The sequence below is a fragment of the Piliocolobus tephrosceles genome, chromosome 2, assembly GCF_002776525.5.
Source record: "Piliocolobus tephrosceles isolate RC106 chromosome 2, ASM277652v3, whole genome shotgun sequence".
NCBI lineage: Eukaryota > Metazoa > Chordata > Mammalia > Primates > Cercopithecidae > Piliocolobus > Piliocolobus tephrosceles.
Window position 1 is genome coordinate 72373616 of NC_045435.1, and position 21821 is coordinate 72395436.

The 21821-nt window shown below is 39.7% G+C and overlaps 2 protein-coding genes across 5 annotated transcripts in view; one reads left to right on the forward strand and one right to left on the reverse strand.

The window, feature by feature from the left end:
* The first annotated feature begins 1311 nt into the window (after positions 1-1311).
* Positions 1312-14303, forward strand: PSMD6 (proteasome 26S subunit, non-ATPase 6). Of its 2 annotated transcripts, none has more exons than XM_023200495.1 (8): positions 1312-1639; positions 2399-2604; positions 5802-5947; positions 6206-6425; positions 6539-6647; positions 11266-11434; positions 13868-13945; positions 14096-14303. In XM_023200495.1, exons 1-8 carry the CDS (start codon positions 1495-1497, stop codon positions 14190-14192), a joined length of 1170 nt encoding a protein of 389 aa, XP_023056263.1. In that variant the 5' UTR covers positions 1312-1494; the 3' UTR covers positions 14193-14303. The 2 variants fall into 2 exon arrangements, with proteins under 2 accessions (XP_023056263.1, XP_023056270.1); XM_023200502.3 differs by lacking the exon at positions 1312-1639 and adding an exon at positions 1659-2058.
* The window catches only part of ATXN7 (ataxin 7), a 159252-nt gene continuing 141245 nt past the window's right edge, over positions 3815-21821 (reverse strand). The window contains exons 13-17 of one of the 3 annotated variants that reach the window (XR_004228846.1): positions 20821-20966; positions 19231-19347; positions 15497-15605; positions 15040-15095; positions 3815-13034 (exon numbers count right to left, since the gene is read on the reverse strand). The gene's annotated coding sequence lies outside the window, so the exon portion shown is untranslated. Of the gene's footprint in view, positions 13035-15039; positions 15096-15496; positions 15606-19230; positions 20967-21821 lie in introns of all 3 variants that reach the window. The other 2 variants (XR_004228845.1, XR_004228847.1) reach the window with 2 other exon arrangements.

A 21821-nucleotide genomic window follows, 5' to 3' on the forward strand; every position in this document is an offset into this window, starting at 1 on the left:
GTTTAGAAAGTTCTTCACGAAAAGTTTAGCAGTGGTGGAGAGCTATTTAATGGTAATTTTTTTACTCTTCATATATTCTCTATCATTTGAGTTGTCTTCAAAATGCTTGTTTCATTTTTATAGAAACAAATAATACATTTAAATCATGTGATGATGCCTGCTGCCTTTGAGATGTGGCAGTCTCACCTGTTTTGGCGGCTGTGTAAACTGGTTCAGCTCTTTTGGAAAACCATTTAACATTAAATATCCCCAAGTCACAAAATCCTTCTTTCCTTAGTCCACTATTCCTTCTTGGGAATTTATGCTAAGGAAAAAGATGCAAAACATGAAGTGATCTAGACATCCAAAGTCTTCATCTAAGTTTTTATATTACGTAAGTAAAAACTCTGGTCAACCTAAAGATACCTCTAAGAGAGGGAAGAGTGAAAGTAAATTACGGTAAATCCATTAGATGGAATTTAGGCCGGGCAGGGTGGCTACACCTGTAATCCCAGCACTTTGGGAGGCTGAGGTGGGCGGATCATTTAAGGTCAGAAGGTCAAGACTAGCCTGGCCAGCATGGTGAAACCCCGTCTCTATTAAAAATACAAAAATTAGCCGGGCGTGGTGGTGCAGGCCTGTAATCCCAGCTACTTGGGAGGCTGAGGCAGGAGAATTGATTGAAGCTGGGAGGCAGAGGTTGCAGTGAGCCAAGATTGTGCCACTGCACTCCAGCCTGGGTGACAGAGCAAGACTCCATTTCAGAAAAACAAAACAAAATGGAATTTAATGTAACCACGACCAATTCTGAAGATCTACATCAATATGAACAAAAGGAGGCTGAAAATGCAGGCATGTAATGATTTGATTTAATTTATGTGTAAACAAAACGACCATGCTGTTGTACTATGACGCAGAATCCTGGGTGCAGTTTTTTTCTTCTAAAAACTGCAGAAAGAATGTGGATTTTAGAGTTCTAGATAGGGATTTTCATTTAGGCCTTGCAACACGGCTGTTACATGACCTTGGTTGATCAGTTTCCCTAACCTCTTTGTGCCTGTTGTCTTACCTCGCAGCATGAAGATGATTTTAATGAGATGCATAAGAGTAACGACTCGACAAACTATGGTGATTTTTTATCGATGCTGTTATTACATTTTCAGTTTTCAAAAAATTTTAAGGTCCCATCAGTTGCAAACGGAAAGTAAAATAGCTAAAAAGGGAGTGAGAAAGTGATTCAAGAAATTGGGCTTTTGAGTTGGGCCGCACCCCACTCTGCGACTCTGCCGGGGCCTTGAGCGTGTAAAAGCTCCCGGTGACCACAGTGGGGCGCAGGCGCCCAGGCCGGGCGAGGCGTTCCCGGAGGTGTCCAGCAGAGGACGCTGCCGGCGGCGACGGGGCCGGAAGTCGGGCCGGAGGCTGCCGGGCGTATTCGCCGACTCCTCCCGCTTCCGCTGCCGCCGCCGCCGGTCGGAACCGAGTTGTTCCCTGTCAGCCGCTGTCCCCATCGCCGCGATGCCGCTGGAGAACCTGGAGGAGGAGGGTCTGCCCAAGAACCCCGACTTACGCATCGCGCAGCTGCGCTTCCTGCTCAGCCTGCCCGAGCACCGCGGAGACGCTGCCGTGCGCGACGAGCTGATGGCGGCCGTCCGCGATAACAGTGAGGCCCGCACGAGCGCCGAGTCAGCGGCCTAGGCCTGGGCCGTCCCCGCGTTCCGGAGCCTGCGGGGACTTTTTTTGATGGAGCTCCAGACCCCGGGGCGTCCCTCTGACGGGGTCTCCGAGACCAGGCCTGGCTTCTCCGGTCCTTAGGGTTTTGCTTTGGTTTGGGGATACCCTGGGGGACCTCGCCTTATCTCGGAGCGGTTTGCATCTCTGTGCGGCCTTCCCCTGTAAGGGCAGCTTGGAGGAGAGTCGTGAGGCATTAATATTTATCCCGGTGCTAGGCACAGGGTAAAGGCCCCGTGACTTACTGTCATTCGGGACTGCTCCCGGGCGCGGGGTATTCCAGCAGGAGAGTTCAGCTTGCCTGTGGAAGGAAATTTGGGTTCGATTCTTTTTGGCCCTTCTATAGTGAATGTGAGTGTTGGAACATATGTATGTGAGTATGTGTGTATAAAAAGTCTTTCCCTGTTTGAAGACTTTTGGAACAGAATCCGGCAAGAGCAAACCGAGGATTGCCCTCCCTCCAGCCCTAGTAGAGGTTGGCAGTGCCAGGATTGGCCCTCACGCAAACCTCCCACCAGCATACGTTTCATGTTTTGCCAAGTCGATTATTAAGCGCCATCCCATGCCTTCCTGTTAGTGGGGAAGAGACTGGTGGATGACTTATTGAGGGTCGGGGGGTGAAAGACGTGGGCCGACTTTGACTTGAGGGCACAAGTGTCCCCACTCACACATCCCTCTTTTTGCATGTCAGACATGGCTCCTTACTATGAAGCCTTGTGCAGATCCCTCGACTGGCAGATAGACGTGGACCTACTCAATAAAATGAAGAAGGCAAATGAAGACGAGTTGAAGCGTTTGGATGAGGAGCTGGAAGATGCAGAGAAGAATCTAGGAGAGAGCGAAATTCGTGATGCAATGATGGCAAAGGCCGAGTACCTCTGCCGGATAGGTGACAAAGTGAGTGGAGATGGTTTCCCCTCTCTGTAGTTAGTATGGGCTAAAATTGGGGACTACTCCAGATAATCGTTCCTCATTAAAAAAATTGACTTCGTTTTTTTTTTTTTTTTTTTTTTGAGACGGAGTCTTGCTCTGTCGCCCGGGCTAGAGTGCAGTGGCCGGATCTCAGCTCACCGCAACCTCTGCCTCCCGGGTTCACGCCATTCTCCTGCCTCAGCCTCCCGAGTGGCTGGGACCACAGGCGCCCACCACCTCGCCCGGCTAATTTTTTGTATTTTTAGTAGAGACGGGGTTTCACCGTGTTAGCCAGGAGGGTCTCGATCTCCTGACCTCGTGATCCGCCCGTCTCGGCCTCCCAAAGTGCTGGGATTACAGGCTTGAGCCACCGCGCCCGGCCAAAAAATTGACTTCGTTTTAGAAAAAGTATAAAGGTAATCATGCTTACTTGTACTAGTGAATCAATGTAAAGATGAAAAAGTCTCCATGAAATGCCTTGTCATTTCCCTAAACAGCAGCTAGGACTGTATTCTTCCCCATTTCACCCCATGCCAATAAAAACGTAAGTGTAGATCTAGAGAATTTTATTTACTGCTTTTACAAAATTGGGATCGTTTTCAGCAGTTTTCTCACTTGGTTGGGAAGCACTGGTCTCGTGTCTTTAGTACTTTACACGAGTAATACTTTCCTTAGCAGAAACTAAGAAACAGTGTAGTAAATGCTGAAGTTCTGTTGATCTTTTACTCTGTACCTGCCCAGAGATAGGCTTTTCAGTTCTTTTATTGTGTATTTATATAAACTTTTTAATATATATTTTTTTGAGACAGAATTTCACTCTTGCCGCCCAGGCTGTAGTGCAATGGAGTGATCTTGGCTCACTGCAACCTCCACCTCCTGGGTTCAATCGATTCTCCTCCCTCAGCCTCCCGAGTAGCTGAGGCTGAGGGAGGCGTGCGCCACCACACCCAGCTAATTTTTTTGTATTATTAGTAGAGACCGGGTTTCACCATGTTGGCCAGGCTAGTCTCGAACTCCTGAACCCCTGACCTCAGGTGATGCACCTGCCTTGGCCTCCAAAAGTGCTGGGATTATAGGCGTGAGCCACTGCACCCGGCCATAAAATCTTTTTCATGTAAAATTTTATATATAAAAATATAAATGCTCAATAAAATAACCAATTTAAAAAAAATCAATACCTGCAGAAATTTTTTAGTTTTTTTTTTTTTTTTTCGTACATGGGATCATAGTGTACTAGTGTACGGTCCTGTTTGCCCCTTTCATTCAGCATTATATTTAAGAGGTCTTTCCATATTTAAGAGGTCTTTGCTGCCAGCATACATAAATCTGGCTCATCCTGGTTAACTGCTGCCAAATGTTCCACAGTAGAGCTAGCTCTGGCATAGTTTATTTGCCTGTTCAGCTGTTGTTGGACATGTGTGGTGTTTTCATCTGTGTTTGCTTTGGCAAACTGCTGCTGTAAAAACATGCTTATGTATGTCTCTGTGTATATATGCTAGTGTTTCTCTAGGGTATAGTATATGAAACAATTGTTGGGACAATGAACATTTTTTTTTTTTTTTTTTTTTAAATATGTGTGGCCAGTTGTTCTATATAACAGCCAGCTTACTCCACCATCAGGGCACCAGAGGGGTACCCACCATTACTGGATCTTTGAAATTTGAGTAACTGTGTAATAGTGGTTAAGAAAATGGGCTTTGAATGTTCTTAATTTTAAATTATTTGCCTGGAAGTATTTAGATATAGAATGACATGGTGCCAATATAAAAAAATAAAAATAGTGTCAACTCTTGAATCAGATTGCCTGGGTTCTATTTTCAACCTTGGTAAGTATGATTTATGAAACCCTCGGTTTCCTCGTGTAAAATAGGGGTACTGATAGTTTCTACTTAATGCGGATTAAAGATAGGAAAAAGCTTAGGCTGGTACCTAGCATGTAATAAGTGCCTAAATGTTCTGTAATGTATGTCTAAAACGAGGTTTTTTTCTCTTTTCTGGTTGTAAACGTAAGACTTGGTCATTGTAAAAATTTGGAAAATACATAAAAATTTAGAATTAGCTAGTGGTTTCCATTTACTTTTAAGCTGTGTATTTGTGGTTTGGTTTTAAAGACTAATATATTACATATGAATGAGAAACTTCAAACTTTTGATTCAGGTTTTGAAGAATTTCAACAAGGACATGCTTGAATCAGTATCAGGAAGTTGTAAAATGTTCTAATATTATATTTCCTCTGTATTTATTAAATATCATTCTTCCAAAAAGAACTTTTCCCCTCCTATTTTATTTAGTATTACTAAATACTTAATGGACTTAGTGGGCTTTTATTATTCACTGTTACCACTGATAAGAGTCTTTATTCTTTATGGTGCTAAGTTTGTTGCAAATTTGTTAGTAGAGGCTCTTTCAAGACACTTTGTGCTTCTGACATATCTCATTAGTCTTATTTTCTGATAAAACAAAATGTCACAGGTTCACCTGTTATTTTCACTCTAATAAACCTAGAATTATCCATTTCTCCTAGGATCCCTGGTTCCTTTTAGTGGGGGATAGTATTTAAAAACCAAGATCTGAGTGCTAGGTGTATCCATTGCTCTCTTCCCGTTCTCTTATAAATTTATGAAATATAACTAATAATTACATAAAACAAACCAGGCAGACACATAATGAAAACTACCAAGTGTGAATAAATTATTTTATTCATATTCTTGTCTTTAAAGCAAAGGAAACATCCCACAATGCTTTGAGAGAAAATTATATATTTACAAATTAAGTCATATTCTAATAGCGACTAATATACAATTTCCAAAACCCTTCAGGTATGGTTATTTTGAAATAGTATGTTGTGATTATTAAAGAGAGAAAACATTGAATATACAGAACAAAGAAAAATACTTAACAATTGTGAATATATTATATTTTTCTTAAATTGTTTTCCAGAATCTAAGTATATGCTTGGGCATTTCTTATGTATTTTTTATACTTTATACAGGTAGAGAAAGTAGAATAATAAACCCTTGTGTACTTACCACCCAGCTTGAACAATTACCAGTTAATGGCCATCTTGTTGTACCTCTACTCCTACCTGTTCCCCCAACTTTTGAAGAAAATCCCAGACAGCTGATAGCTTTTTTTGGAAACTTGTAGCCTTTTCTCACCTATTGCCTTGGCTTTCTTGACAGGAGGGAGCTCTGACAGCCTTTCGCAAGACATATGACAAAACTGTGGCCCTGGGTCACCGATTGGATATTGTATTCTATCTCCTTAGGATTGGCTTATTTTATATGGATAATGATCTCATCACACGAAACACAGAAAAGGCCAAAAGGTACTTTCTAACAGTGGGATTATATTCTCTCTAAATTATGATGTTACAAATGAGAAGTTGATATAAGAAACTGCCTGTTTTGTTTACAGCCAGTAAGTTTGGTCAAATAATTGATGTACTTATTTAGTAAAATATTTTAAATATTTCCTTTCGGTTCAAGTTGTTAAAAGTTGTTTTCTCATTTCAAAATAACAGAAAATTTTTCAAACATGGCTTTGTCTGTTTCCAGACTATGATCTTACTGTTTTTATTTCATAGCTTAATAGAAGAAGGAGGAGACTGGGACAGGAGAAACCGCCTAAAAGTGTATCAGGGTCTTTATTGTGTGGCTATTCGTGATTTCAAACAGGCAGCCGAACTCTTCCTTGACACTGTTTCAACATTTACATCCTATGAACTCATGGATTATAAAACATTTGTGACTTATACTGTCTATGTCAGTATGATTGCCTTAGAAAGACCAGATCTCAGGGAAAAGGTAATGACCAAACTTTTATACTCAAATTTAAAGACTTTTTTTTTCTTTAAATACACAAAATCATTAAAGTGTACATTTTTAAATTTTGTATATATGTTTTTTAAAATACCTAGGTCATTAAAGGAGCAGAGATTCTTGAAGTGTTGCACAGTCTTCCAGCAGTTCGGCAGTATCTGTTTTCACTCTATGAATGCCGTTACTCTGTTTTCTTCCAATCATTAGGTAAGGATAGAATTGATATGTTTGATTATCTGTCTTACTCCTGATCCTATGTGCAAATAACCTCAGAAGATTTTTTACCTATCTGAGAAATGTAGTGTGTAGATAGCTGCATGTCTTTGATCAGTGTTCCTAATGTGCCCAATTTTGTTTAGAAGAGGGGTCATCAGATTGTGGCCTGCTGTATGGCCCAGGAGGTAAAAATGAAGTTTGCATTTTTAAAGTGTTGTTTAAAAAAGGAGGATGTGACAGAGAGCTATGTAGCTTGCAGAGCCTAAAAATATTTACTCTCTGGCCCTTTGCTGGGGATATTTGCCAGACCCCTGGTTTAGAGTCGTACTGGGGTATAAGGCAAAAGTTAGCAAATGGCTGTAAATATTGAGCCTCATGGAGCAAGAAGTGAGGGAATTCTGAATGTGATTTGGGTTAGAGATTAATTGAACCTTGAATTCAGCAATAGGTTATTCTGTATGCAATAGCTAAATAGCTAAATCTTTGTGCTGATTGCAAATCATTTTCAAGGGCTATGGGTTAAGAAAATAATCTGTTGAACATAATTGTATTCCCTCAAAGCTAGTTTGTAGTGATCCTGCCTACACACATTTGCTTGTTTTTCCCTCTTGTCCCCATTCTTTCCTGGCTATTTGGTTTCCTAATAATGACACAAACTGTTAAGATGATAGAAGAATTAGCTTGCATCAAGTTGACCCAGGGGTCTTTCCCAAAACTTAAAATTTGACATTGATATAGTCTCTTGTTTATGCTGCAAATTTCAGAAGGTGTTTGGTTTAATAGATAGCATTGGTGAAAAGTAGGAATGGAGGATTCTAAATGATTACTGTTAAATGTTTTTGCAGTGGCTTTTGGCCCAGTGTTTTTGGATGCTTTCTCCATGCATACAAATTGGGTTGCTTTGTGAGAATTCATAGTACTTACCTCAGGTAATGTAGGAACAGGTTTCTCCAGCATGATGAGTTACTCACTTGGCCTTATCTTCTCATACATACACATAAAGTTACGTTGCTTTTGTACATAAGGTTCTATTGTAGAATTGCTCTTTTCCCTTTTTTATGCTTGGGGTCTCCTGGTCATCACTCAACTCAAATATGGAGCCCTTCCCTGCTTCCCTCAGTCAGAACAAATCTCTTACTTCTCTGCATTCCTGGGGCTCTTATTGTATGCCCCCTCCTTTAAAAAAAAATTGAGGTATAAATCACATACCATAAAATTACCTAAAGTGTACAATACAGTAGTTTTTAGTATGTTGGCAAGGTTTTGAAAATAATAATTCCAGAACATCTTGATCACCCCTAAAGGAAACCCATAACCATTAGCAGTCACTCCCTATTCCTCCTTTCGCCCAGCCCCTGGCAACCACTGATCTACTTTGTCTGTACGGATTTGCCTATTCTTGACATACCATCTAAGTGCAGTCAGAAAATATGTGGCTTTTTGTTCCTGGCTTTTCACTTGATAATGCTCTCACATTCATCCATGTTGTAGCATGTATCAGTACTTCATTTTGTTTTATAGCCAAATGATAGTCTGTTGTACATATATACTGCATTTTATTTATCCATTCATTAGTTCATAGATTTTTGGGTTGATTGCACTTTTTGGCTACTATCAGTGATGCTATAATGAAGATTTGTGTACAGCTTTTTCCGTGGACATATGGAGTGGAATGGCTGCATTTTAATGGTAACCCTCTAATAAACTTTTTGAGTAACTGCCAGTTTTCCAAAGCAGGTGCCTGCACCATTTGACATTCGCATCAGCAGTGTGTCAGGGTCCCAGTGTTCCCACATCCAGTACTTACTATTTTCTGTCTTTTTGATTATAGGTATCGTTGTGGGTGTGAAATGATATCTCATTGTAACTTTGATTTGTGTTTCTCTAATGACTAGTTTCATTGAGCATCTTTTCATATACTTAGTGGCCACATGCCCCACTTGCTAAAACTTAGCACACTGTTTTGTGATAATTTCCTAGTTTGCCTCCTTTGCTAACTAGAATTTCTGGGAGCAGACCTTAGGCTTTTTTTTTAATCTTCTTAATGACCCTGACAGCAGGATAGTACTTGGTACTAATGTGCTCTAAAATAATTCAATTGGAAAAGGAAGTAGTGTCCTTTTCTAGGTAATACCTGACTATATTTAGAAATCAAAAATAAACTGAGAAAGTGAAAGGTTTTGTATCTCACCTCACCCCCAAATCCATACACGTATTCACTCACATAAAATTCTTCCCGAGACAATGATTTTAATATTTTGTTATATATCCTTCTAGACCTTTTATTCATTTATTATATGCACTTTAAAAAAGAAAAAAACATTTAAAAACCAAAGCTATATGTACACATACACTATACACTATATGTACACTTTATGTGATACAGTTGTAAACAGTATCATATAAAGAAGAAAAAGTCTTTCTCTAATATATGATCACCAGTATCCTTTCTCTAAAGGCAACTGCTATTAATCAGGTTTTCAAGTATGTCCTTCAGGGGTACTGTTATCCAGAGATACAAGCATGTAACACTTTTATGTATTGTGGATGTATTTTACATGCTGTTTTGTAAGTACCTTTTTTTCTCTTCACAAGTAATTGTGTATCTTTTCATGTCACTATACATATAATTGGTCATTTAGTTTTTGAGTGGCTGTCGTGTACTAACATTGAGAATAGCAAATTGAACAGGTAGTGTTCCTAGGAGCTTCACGTTATCCTTTAAGGACTTCCTAGTATTTCAATGTATTGGCTATGCCATAATTTATCCTCTACTGACAGAAAACTAGGTTGTTTCCAGTTTTGCCCTATTATAAGCAACCCTGTTTTGAACACTCCAACAATGCATCCTTCCCACTTGTTATTTCCTTGGGAAAAAAGTCTAAGAAACTGAACTTTCCAAAGGTTAAATATATTGTGTCTTAACCACTGTTGCCCCCCAGAAATATGCCAGTTTATATTTATACAGTTTATACTTCTCTCAGTCTATAGCATTTGAGAGAGCCTGTCCCACCCTCTCCATACTCTTTGCCAGTCTGAGAGGACAGAAATAATTTTATTGATGTGTTATGCATTTCTCTTATTAGTGAGAATACGTACCATCTCATGGTTAGTGGCCATTGAACTCCATGTTGCTAAATCATGTGTTCCCTTGCTCATCTTTATCTGCCTTGATGTTGACCATCCTTTGCTTCTCACCACAGCTTTCTCTTGGTTCTGCAGTAACATGCTCTTGTTTTCTCTGGACCTACCTCCTCATCCACTGTTACACCTCTCAGTGACTGACTGCCTTAGACTGAGTTACTGCCCTTGTCTCTTATCTTCATTTTGTGCCATCAGATACGTTTGAATGGCAGTGATTGACAAATTCATGTCTCCAGCCCCAAACTGGAGCACCAGACTCATGCCTTAATGCCTCCTTAGTGTCCTCACTTGGCTGTTTAATAGGCATATCCACTTGAACACTGCCAAAGTATGCTTAAATCCCACCCTGACCCCCAACACTAAAAACAAATATTCTCCTTCTCCAGGGATTTCCATCTCGTTGAAACCACAAACATAAGTATACTCTAGAGTCTCTTTTCTTGCTCACCTTCTGTATCCCTGTAGTTGTCTTCCTGCTTGCATTACTGAGTCTGCCATCCTTTCTGTTCCTGGGCTTAACCATGCTTTTTCTGCCTTCAGACTTTTTTATCATTTACATTGCTCTGTGCTTAGCCAACCCCTCAAAGAGATATTCCCTGTCCACTCCAATCCAGTGGAGGACTTGCTCGTCACTGTATCATGTTGCTTTTATTTTCTTCACAGGATTTATCTTGTGTATTTGTTGATCTGTCTCTGCCCTTTGAAAATTTAGTTTTTGTGGTAGCAAGGATCTTGTCTTTTGGTTCACTGCCATATAACTATCTAGAGCAGTGATATACAGGAGTTATTCAGTAAAATAATTTATATTTGTGTGGATTGCTCATTAATACTCTACGTACATTTTACTGTTTAATTGACTTGACTTCTAAAGACCTTTCTGGATCAAGGCCATTAACTCATCATTGTAAATAAAATTTCTAGTTTATCATTTGTCTTCAAACCTTGTTCATAGTGTTTTGTTATGTAGACTATTTACATGAACAAACAAACAGGAAATAGGAGTCATCAGTCTTTGCTTTCTTGCTTCTGAGTTTTGTTGCTTTTTGAAAATGTCTGGTTTATACCTTTTTTCTGGTCTGTATAAATCATTTTTCACTGCACCTGCTGTTTCTCTGTTAGAATTGTTTAAAAAATGAATTTTACTTTATTTTACTTAAGGCATAAGAAGTTCTCCATGGTTAAAATGTTAGTACGTGAACTTTGTCATCTGTGAACAAGTTCCTTTAGAGCTGAGCTCTTTCTGATGGTGATGTCAGATAGCCACCTGCTACTTAAGGATGATGTTTACATACCTGGCCTTCTTTACTACTGCTGTTGCTGCCATTGTTGATGACATGATGTGGAAGGGCAGTGAGAAATTTGATACTTGTTCATCTATCTGTTGGACTCAATTAGTGTTGCTTTAGTTTTTAATCTTTTTATCTGAAAAGGAGAGTCTTATAATTTGTCATTTTATTCATTGCAGCGGTTGTGGAACAGGAAATGAAAAAGGACTGGCTTTTTGCCTCTCATTATCGATACTATGTAAGAGAAATGAGAATTCATGCATACAGTCAGCTGCTGGAATCATACAGGTCATTAACCCTTGGCTATATGGCAGAAGCATTTGGTGTTGGTGTGGAATTCATTGATCAGTAAGTCTGAATAATGCCACGTTAATTGAAGTTTTAAAGTTGCCTTTTAATACATGAACTTATACAGTTTACTTGTTTACATTGGTTCCCTCAACCTTGACGGGGAGGGGGGAGGTTTTTTCCTCAATATTATCAAAACATATCCTGTCGCCTCTGCCTTCCTCATATCTGCCCCTTGCATTAACAGATGGGAAAATGAGTTGTAGTGACTCTAAGTGATTTGTTAAAGGTCATTAGACCAGTTGTTACCAGAGTTGTCTTCTGTGATTTCTTTGTAGACCACACTGCAGCTACAGTAATGACTCTTAGATCTTGTATTTTACAGTTGGTCATATCCCCTCTGATAAGTCCTTCCAGTTTTTAGGTTGCTGCTGCAATTCTGGTCAAATTGGCTGTTAAATGTGGGACTTTTAGTACTTGCATCAGTGATTGAACAGATACTTAATGAGCCATTACTGTATGTTTGGTATTGTTTTACAGCTCCCTCTTCACAGACTTTCATTGTAGTAGTAGGGAAGAGATGGCAAGGAAGCAAATAAATATAAAAGGTAATTTCACATAGAAATGAACCTATGGAGATGAGAAAATGCTATCCTTACATATGGCATGCTTGAGGAGATGAGGTTTGCTTTGAGATTTGAATTGAGAAGAGTCAGGCATACGGAGTCCTCCTGCATGCAGAAAAGGGGATAGAAAAGGCTAAGGCTTTGAGTCAGGAATAAGCTTGGATGTTGTAGGAACACAAAATGTCAGTGTGGCTCCAGCATCGTCGGGGGAGCAGTAGGAGATTGTGAGGATAATATATGGAGAGTTAGGTGATTTGTGTAGGGGTCTTGTAGGTCATGGAATGGAGTTTGAGTTTTAATTTAGGTTTGATAGGGAGCCACTGGAAGATTCTGAGCCCAAGTTACATGGTCCTCTGCAGTGTCTTACATAGAGTAAGGTAGCAGAGACCAGTTGCGCTGTTTAGTAGCTCTTGGAGGAGATGTTACTGTGGCTTGGACGAGGGTGGTTAAGAGTAGAGTTGGGGAAGAGACATACACGATATGGAATGTCCAGATGGTATCTAGATCGGTGGCTCCCACATGTGGGTGTTTTTAAATGTTGATGATGGTGTTTTCAATGGTCTGCAGTGGAAACTTTAAATGAAGATGCATTTCTTTTAAATAAGACCATTTTCTTTTTAGTATTTTTTAAATTTCAAACATCCATAACATTCTAAAGAATTGTACAGTACCTTTTAACATATTGTCACAATCTATACATTTTATGTTTTTTAACCACTTGAAGGTAAGTTTCAGACACCAACACATTTTTTAAATGATCCTTACCAAAACAGAAGGCATGTATCCCAAGATTTTGTTCCATTTCTGAATTCTAGTCTGTGAAATTGAAGTCAGATGACCACTCTCCAAGAGGGTTGTTCATTAGGGTGCAGGCTGGGCATTATGAGTGTGTTTTTCATGAGTCAGTGGAAGGAGTGGCTTGTTGTGAGCAGTGTATGAGAAAAAGGGCTTGGCTTTGCTTCTTTTTCCAACTCTGTGGCCTTGGTCAGGTTATGTCTCTTCCGTATCTTAACTGTGATGTTTCAGTATCTTAACTGTGATGTGAAGATGATAAAGCCTTAATTAGTTAGGGGCACACACAGCAGTATTCCTTAAGTCATCTTGATGACAAGTGAATGCAAGGCAGCTGGTACCTTTCAGGTAGTAGCTGAATTCCGGTAGTATTTGAATTGTTCAGTATTTTTTTCTTCACGTTCTAAGACAAGCTTAAGAGTAAGGCAAAGGTTGCACCATTGGGCTCTAGTTGTTACCTAAAAAGCCCTTGTTTTAAATTTCTGTGATACCTAAGAATTTCAAATCTGGGTTGTTATGGATTCTTCTTTCTTTCTCCCTTAAAAAAACTACATTTTAGATGAAATCCCCTTTTTAAAAACGGGCAAAGCAATAATTCTGCATCATTTCTCGCTTCCCACTTGTTTAGACTAAGACATGTTGGAGAGGGAAGGGGTCGTTGTTTTAGTAAATACTACTGCTGTTGATGTGTTTACCCATGGGCTGTGTTCCATAATTTTGTTTTAGGTCTTTTGTTTGAAACAATTTATTACTTTATTAATTTAATCAGTTTTAGTCCCTAGTTTTTCCTAACCTACAGTTTTTCTCAGAGTACGTATGAATGGTTTCATGGTTTGATCTACTTTCTATCTGAATATGAACTTCTAGGATCATGTTTATTCTAGATGACTTATGTTTATTGTAGATGACTTAAAGCCTGCAATAACATCAGGGACAACCTCAACTACTGCATATGCAATAACAAGCTTGAAGGGAAGCTAAATGTTACAATTTTAAGACAGTATTTTAATGCAGTTTGCATTTTTCTAAGAATTTTCTATAAAGCTAATGCTGTTATTTTTTTTCTCTAACCTAGGGAACTGTCCAGGTTTATTGCTGCTGGGAGACTACACTGCAAAATAGATAAAGTGAATGAAATAGTAGAAACCAACAGGTACTCTCATTTTGTGTATCATTTGTTACACTGCTCAGAATAAGGGGCATTCCTAAATTTTAAGTGCCTTAAATTTTAAAAGTAGGTCAACTATTGTCATGGAGTAATGTGACTGGTAAATAATTCATTTTTTCTTGAATTTATTTATAGACCTGATAGCAAGAACTGGCAGTACCAAGAAACTATCAAGAAAGGAGATCTGCTACTAAACAGAGTTCAGAAACTTTCCAGAGTAATTAATATGTAAAGCCATGTAACAAAGGATTTCCTTTAGAGATAATTATTTGGAATTTTTATAGCTTACTTCACTATGTGCCCAGGTCAACTGTATAAAATAAATATGCATTGTTTCTTTCCATTTATTTTTTCTTAAACACATATGCCGTGTAGAATGGAGTCCACTTATGTTAAAATACTGTCACTTGAATTGCTCATTATTGAAAATCTGGTTTATAGTGTTTAAGATTACAGCTGGGTTCAGATCCTGACTGCCTCATCAGTAAAATACAGATGGTGACACAGCCCATTATTTCTTACCTGTAAGCTTCCTGGTTTTTTAGAAAGAAGAGTACATACTATATAGTGGCCTGCAATTAAACAGTGTCTCCCACGTAGTATACAAAAGATAGAAGATAATAAAATGTGTAATAAGCTTTCCCTCGGAAACAAGTAACCATATAGGACAGGAAGTTACCCTATTTTAGGACACTGACATAACCTGGATTACAGAATCTACCAAGGCCGATCTCAGTTTTCTAAAACCTTGTATGTAAATATTAGCAAATTGAATCCTTTTTCCAAAAGTAGGACCATAGTAATAGCAGTGAGGAAAACAAAGTTGTTCCCCTGTTTGAAACAATTTATTACTTTATTAGTTTTACCAGTTTTTTTTCAGTGTGTCAGATAGGAATAAGTACTATAAGAAATATAAAACCAGAGAGAGAGAGAGAGAGAGATACAGGGTATAGGCTCTCTTCTGTGAGGTGTTGTGAAAGGCTTCTATGGTAAGGTGACATTTAAGTGAAAAGGAGGGAAAGCCCATGCACATATGGAGGGAAGACAGACTGGTAATTGTAAGTGCAGATTTGGCTTACCTTTTAAGTCTCACTATGGCATTCGGTGGCATGGATTGTAGCGGCAGCTGGATTTGCTAAAAGATTAGAATGGGATGAGGGGGAGAAAATTTGTCAGAGGAGATCCTAAGCTTTTTGGCTTAAGTGAAAGATACCAGAGATACTAGTGACCTTAATGAGCAGTTTTGGTAGAGGCGAGTTCAGAAGAGAATGGGAAATAAATAGCATTTTACTGTAAAAGGCAGGGGAAGGAAAGAAGAGTTTTGAGTTTTTTTGTTTTAAAGAGCATTTACTGATGGGAATGATCCCTGTTAACATATTAGTAGGAAAAAAACACATGATCTCATTTGATTGAAAATAATTTGATACAATTCAACATTTCTTCATGATAAAAACTCTTCAGTAGACTATGAATAATAGGCTGGGAAATCAAAGCCCTATCACAAGGTAATTAATGGCAAAATATTAGAAGCATTACCTTAAAAGTGAAGACAGTGGCTCTCATCGCTGGAAGAACAGCCATTGGTTATATGCCAAGGAAAGCAATGTGGCCAGAGCTCTGTTTTGAAAGGAGTTTCCTGTAGGCACTATGGTAGAGGGGAGGCTTTTAAAATGCTGAATATGCCTATTTTGAGAATATCCACCTATGAATTTCTAAAAATGCTTATCTAGAAAACATTTCTTGAAGAAAAAAACCTCAGCTTTTTGGGTTTCTACAGAAAACCAAAGCTAGTCACTAATGCAAAGGTGGCTTCTGAATGTTACAAAGTTGCAGTTGGTCACCCACAGGCTGCAACTGGCACACCCTAAATACTTTTTTCAAGAAAAAAATTTATAGTCACCACGTAAAAGTTGACAGTTTAAAAACCACATATCTAGCTTCTCTGGAAAAAGGAAAGATTAGGCTGATTCTGGACTCATGCTCCAATAAGCTAAGCGACAAGAAGAACTTGTGTGCCCCAGTCCACCCAGTCTGTTCATATACACTGCCTGCCTGGCCCCTGTTGGCATTTGAGTTTGTTATCCCTGCACTACCCCCAATATTGTACATGTGAGGTTGATGGTTAGAAGTGTCCTGTGTTAATCAACTAGGACAGGGTGTCCAATATTCTGGTTTCCCTGGGCCACACTGGAAGAACTGTCTTGGGTGCCACACAAAATACACTTTGATGAGCTCAAAACAAAACAAAAAAAACACCTCAATGTTTTAAGAAAATTTACACGTGTGTTGGGCCACATTCAAAGCTGTCGTGGGCTGTGGGTTGGACAAGCTTGAGCTAGGAGAAACTATCCAAATAATTCTTTTTTTTTTTTTTTTTTTTTGAGACAGAGTCTCGCTCTGACGCCCAGGCTGGAGTGCAGTGGCGCAATCTCCGCTCACTACAAGCTCCGCCTCCCAGGTTTACGCCATTCTTCTGCCTCAGCCTCCCGAGTAGCTGGGACTACAGGCGCCCGCCATCTCGCCCGGCTAGTTTTTTGTATTTTTAGTAGAGACAGGGTTTCACTGTGTAGACCAGGATGGTCTCGATCTCCTGACCTCGTGATCCACCCGTCTCGGCCTCCCAAAGTGCTGGGATTACAGGCTTGAGCCACCGCACCCGGCCCCAAATAATTCTTAACCATCTTGTCTCTAGTAGCTTTAATTGATACAGCTTGTTTTTTGAAAGTCTGTCTTTTCTGCTTTTATTCAAGAAGGGTGCTTCATAATATGAATAAGATTATGAAATGATAGTTATATTTGCAGAGCCACAGAGCTAAAACAGTTATACATAGTTTCTTTTTCATGTTGGTAAATGTTTTCTTTTGAAGTTGGAAACAATCTTATTTTTAACCCTGGTTTCAGTCAAAATTAACTATCCTAGTGTGAAATGACATCACCAGGATAAACTATCTTTTGTGATTATTTTTAAAGCAAAAATGCCAGTTTCTCGTACCTCAATAAAATTTGATTTTATAGCAAATCTATCCAGTAAGAGATAAATATTTTAGCCGGGCGCGGTGGCTCAAGCCTGTAATCCCAGCACTTTGGGAGGCCGAGATGGGCGGATCACGAGGTCAGGAGATCGAGACCATCCTGGCTAACACGGTGAAACCCCGTCTCTACTAAAAACTACAAAAAACTAGCCGGGCGAGGTGGCAGCGCCTGTAGTCCCAATTACCCGGGAGGCTGAGGCAGGAGAATGGCATGAACCCGGGAGGCGGAGCTTGCAGTGAGCTGAGATCCGGCCACAGCACTCCAGCCTGGGTGACAGAGCGAGACTCCGTCTCAAAAAAAAAAAAAAATATTTTAAAGCTATGTCAAAGTATGGTAATCTATTTCCTGTATTAGAAATAATAGCTTTAGGTCAATTTTTAAATAGCAGTGTCTCCTAGGACAGAAACAGTGTAAAAACCACTTTTGTTAAGCACCCAGCTTTTACATGCCCCAGACAGCTAGAAGGATACCTACAACTTGATCACTGAGCAGGCAATACTCCAATACACTTAGGATTTTATGACTGAATACATTTGGTCTTTTATAACCTGACCAAACATTAATTGATAAAAGGCTACTAATCATTAGCAAATCATTTCTGTAATTTCATATTCTGAATTAGTCCTTGGTGCTGCCGTTAACCTAATGTTTTTAAGAGGATGAACAGTTGACAGTTGAAATACCTGCCCCCATGATTATGGGGAAAAAGGGTGGAGGGAACTATGATAATCCCTGGCCTTCCCAATGCTACATAAACTTGTAGTTGCTGGTAATAAACATGTGCCTCCACAATGGCAATGGGGCAGTGAGGTAAAATCCTCATCTGGAAAACATGAAAAGCTCTGACAATCACTAGTTTTGGTTTCAAAGCTATAGAGCCACAGATTTGCATTATGCTTGTGTTTCTGAAGGAATATAAAGGCTATCAGGAATTTGTGACAATCTGATCCAGGCCATTTTAACCTTGACATACATGGTCAGAGGGTGTAACTGTTTTTTCATTTAAAAATCTCTTACAGTGGCATAACTTTCCCTGTACAAATTGGGTTTAAGAAACAAGAGGGACAATTTGCTATTCAATGATGAGCCTTTAATCCAACCATTATATATCCCCTTTCCCTTGAAGGGACCATTTAGTTAAGACTACCAGCAGGTGGCACCTTGACAGCTTTACCAACCTTGCCTTTTAGAGATGACCAGAGACCTGTGCTTTTCCAAAGTACTGTTCGTATAATATCAATGTGGGGAAACTCTACCTTTGATTTTTGAGGACTCTGCTTTTCTTGAAACCCTCTGGGTTAGAGATTGTTTATTCATATGCACTTCAGTTCAATGTTTCCTAGTCCTTTGCTTGTTCTCCTGGCCATTATGTTTCTACCTTCTTCCAAAATGCCATCTCTTTGAAGCTGCTTACAACCCAGCAACACCATCAACTCACTGTGCTCACTGTCCTCAATCACACATCTCCAAGTCACTCTGCCCTCTTCCATGCAGATCATCCCAGAACCAAGTAGCTGCCTCAGTCTTCCTCCCAACCCTAACTAATTTGAAATGGACAACCTATACAACACCCTTGGCTTCACAGTTCCTCAACCTGAATTCCAGTGCTCTTTTCCTTCATGCTGCTTCTGTCCACTGCCATAGTTTCCACCCAGGAATCACAAGCACATCTGGCCAGTTCTGCTTTTGAAAATAATACTGGAATTCCAATTCCTTCATTCCCTGTCCTATTCCTAAAAGTGCTGTATCACTCTGATAACTCTGGCCCCTGGATCCCGCCCCGTAGCCCCTCACTTTTATTGGCCACATGGAATTGAATGTGGACTTTGCTCTGTGACCCTGAACAAATCAACTGTCTAATCATAGAAAAAGTTACCTGGAAGGAGATTCCTAAGATCTAACAAGAAGGTAATTCCAATCAAACCAGTGTCTTAAGAGCACCTGCATAGATTCTACATGGTGGGCTTCCAGTTCTCTTCCCTGAATACCCAGTTCAGACCATCATCAATCACTCAGTCACATCTTCACTCATACTCTCAATTCTTTGGCAATCTCCCTGCCCAAGTTCTAACTTTTCCACCCAACCAATACATGCTGTTCCAGTTACCCTGGACTAAACAGCAGGATAATAAAACATTACCTAAATGGGTAGATGGCATTGCTAATTATAATGGAATCGACTCTAAACTTCTAACCCTGTAACCATCTCAATCTCACCCTTCTCTGCCTTTCCTTACCTCTCTTTTTACTCTAGTGCTTTTCTCCATTTGTCTTCATGAAAATAGTCTTCTCCAAGGTCTTGTCCTGGGTTTTCTCTCTGGGCCATGGAGGATGGGCTTCAGGTTTGTGATATCCTGGAGGCGGAATATAAAAATGTATTGTGCCTGTGCCTTGGTCAGACAGGATCCATAACTTCATGTGATTCCTGGAGCCTGAGGGGAAAAATTAAGAATCACTGTTCTGAGAGGCTTGAATTATCCTGGATCTGCCACCTATTTGTCATGGGACCTTAAGCAAGATACCTTCTTAGGAGTTCCTCATCAGTATGATTGGAATCAAAATACCTGCCCTATGAGGGCTTCGTAAAAGAGAGGATATGGATATATATAACTTGGCACAGTGTCGGGTTTATTAAGTACTTAACTAGAGAAGTATTATTTTAACATAATAAGCCAAATCGAATAGCTACCTAATTTTCCCAGGTAAACTCATCTACCCTTATGACCTCATTGATCATCTAAAAGTGAAAGACAACTCTCCATCTTTATTTTCCAGCTCAAACCTCCCTCCTAAGGTCCATCCAGCCTGTACAGCCAGCTGGGCACTAAACCACAATTTCCCACCAGCAGCTCAAATCTATCATTATGTCTTTTTCCTTCTCTATTGCCATATCACACATTTCACTTAAAGTTCAATTGGTTTGGCCAAGCTAAAAACCTGAAGTCTTCTTAGACTTACTCTTCCCTTTAATGTTGAATAGAATTAGACCTCAAGGCCTGTTGGTTCTACTTGTAAAAGATTTCTGAAATCAGTATCAGGTATCCTCATGGTCAGCTTTAGTTTGGAAACTTAATAGCTCTTACCTGGATTACAACAGCTTTGTAACTTATTTTTGTCCGAGGTTCTCACCTGTTGATTCTGTCTTCCATTGTTACTGGGGGGCCATAGGTGGCAGAGATGTTTTTTTGACAAAGTATTAAATTACAAGTGATTCTCCCCTTCCCTCTGGAGTCTTTTTCTTTGGCTGATAGCCTCACTCTTCCTTACCTCCTAAGAGATATTCTAGTTCACGGGTTTTGGATGTAGAAAATGAGGATAACAAGTGCCAAGAATTACAGCCTTACAAAGTGAAAGACTACTTTAATTAACTTCCATTAACAACAGAAGCAAGAACTTCTTACAAGAAAGAGGAGACTAAGAAAGGAGTGAGAAGGGAGAGCAACTTAGACTTGATTTACGGGAGTGCTTTTTGTTAGGACTGGGGACAGGGGCAGGTAAAGACAGATCTTTGAGGCAAAAGAGAGTGAGAATTCAAGAGATGGGGAAAGAGACTTAAGTGCGTCTTTGATTTTCCAAAGTTTTCAGTACAGATTTGAATGGCTTTGACTTCTGGCAGCTGCACGGTGCTAGGACTGGACCATGAAATATCTCTGGGCTCTGACAGTTACATTTGGGTTAATCTAAGCCTGATCCCATGTGTTCCTGGATGAGGCCCCATGACATTCAAGGTCCCTGACAGTCTGACACCAGCTTCTCTAACCCTATAAGGCCCTTCCATCCAGCAGAATTCCTGCAGAATTATTCTCTATCCCTCAACATCTTCATACCCATGTTCGATGCATTTGCTCCATCTGCCTAGAATCTTACTCTTGTCTGCCTTTCTGCCTGGTGAAATCCCACATATGCCAAGATCCAACACTGCTAAACCCTTTTCCTTGAGTTGAGATCATCTTGTTATGCAGGGCCGGGATACCTGCAAGGGAATGGAATTAAAAAGGGTAAGAGATTGACTTAGCAGTTGAACCTTTTCTTGGGAGGTTTGAGGACATCCATGGTGAAAGGATTTACCTACAGAGAGCACCTCATGATTAGATTTGTGGGAAGTACTGAGTGAGTGGCTGACTTAAGTAAGGAGGGAATGGGAAGTCCATAGGGCAGTAGGAACTGAAGCCAACATGACTCTTTCATATCAGGTATGAACATTTTTGCTAATATACAAAGCAGTTGCTCCTCTTATTTTAAGCAACAAAAATAATTTATCAGAATGATTTGCAAACAGTACAAATGTCTGGATTTCTAGAGGTAAATGATTATGCTGTGTTCCAAATAATACTAAAATGCACTTGTATTGCCAGTAAGGGAGGTATGTAAAAGGAAGAGATTACACTAGGTCTGGATAAAAAGCTTATCTTAAATCAAAACTACATGTCATCAATTTTGCACCTAAGTACAAACAGAATGTGTTGCTCAATCCATCAACTCCCTCGTTTCCTTCACAAACATGCAAGGCCAGAATACAGCCCTGTTCACTGTTTACACAGTTGCTAATTTATCCAAGGCAAAGCTTTGGGCCCGCAAATGGAAACATTCTCCGGTCTTAGAAGTATTTAGCTTATACAACAGGGAGGCTAAAGTAAAGGGGCTTCACAAGGGTGTTCAATGCCAAAAGTGATGAAAAGTCAGAGTAGACTGAAAGGGTTTAGTATCACAACGAGGCAGAAACATGTAAAATATTTCATGCAGCCAACCTTATTTATTGAGAAGTCCTAATTTTATTGCCCGTTAAGTAACATGTTTGTTCCACAAGCTAATTTCTTATAAAGCAAAG

Excerpts from the sequence above, each read along its gene's own strand:
- PSMD6 (XM_023200495.1), top strand. The coding sequence starts at position 1,495 with ATGCCGCTGGAGAACCTGGAGGAGGAGGGTCTGCCCAAGAACCCCGAC. Across the intron at positions 5,948-6,205 it reads AACACAGAAAAGGCCAAAAG|CTTAATAGAAGAAGGAGGAG; the intron begins GTACTTTCTAAC and ends TTTATTTCATAG. Across the intron at positions 6,648-11,265 it reads TGTTTTCTTCCAATCATTAG|CGGTTGTGGAACAGGAAATG; the intron begins GTAAGGATAGAA and ends TATTCATTGCAG.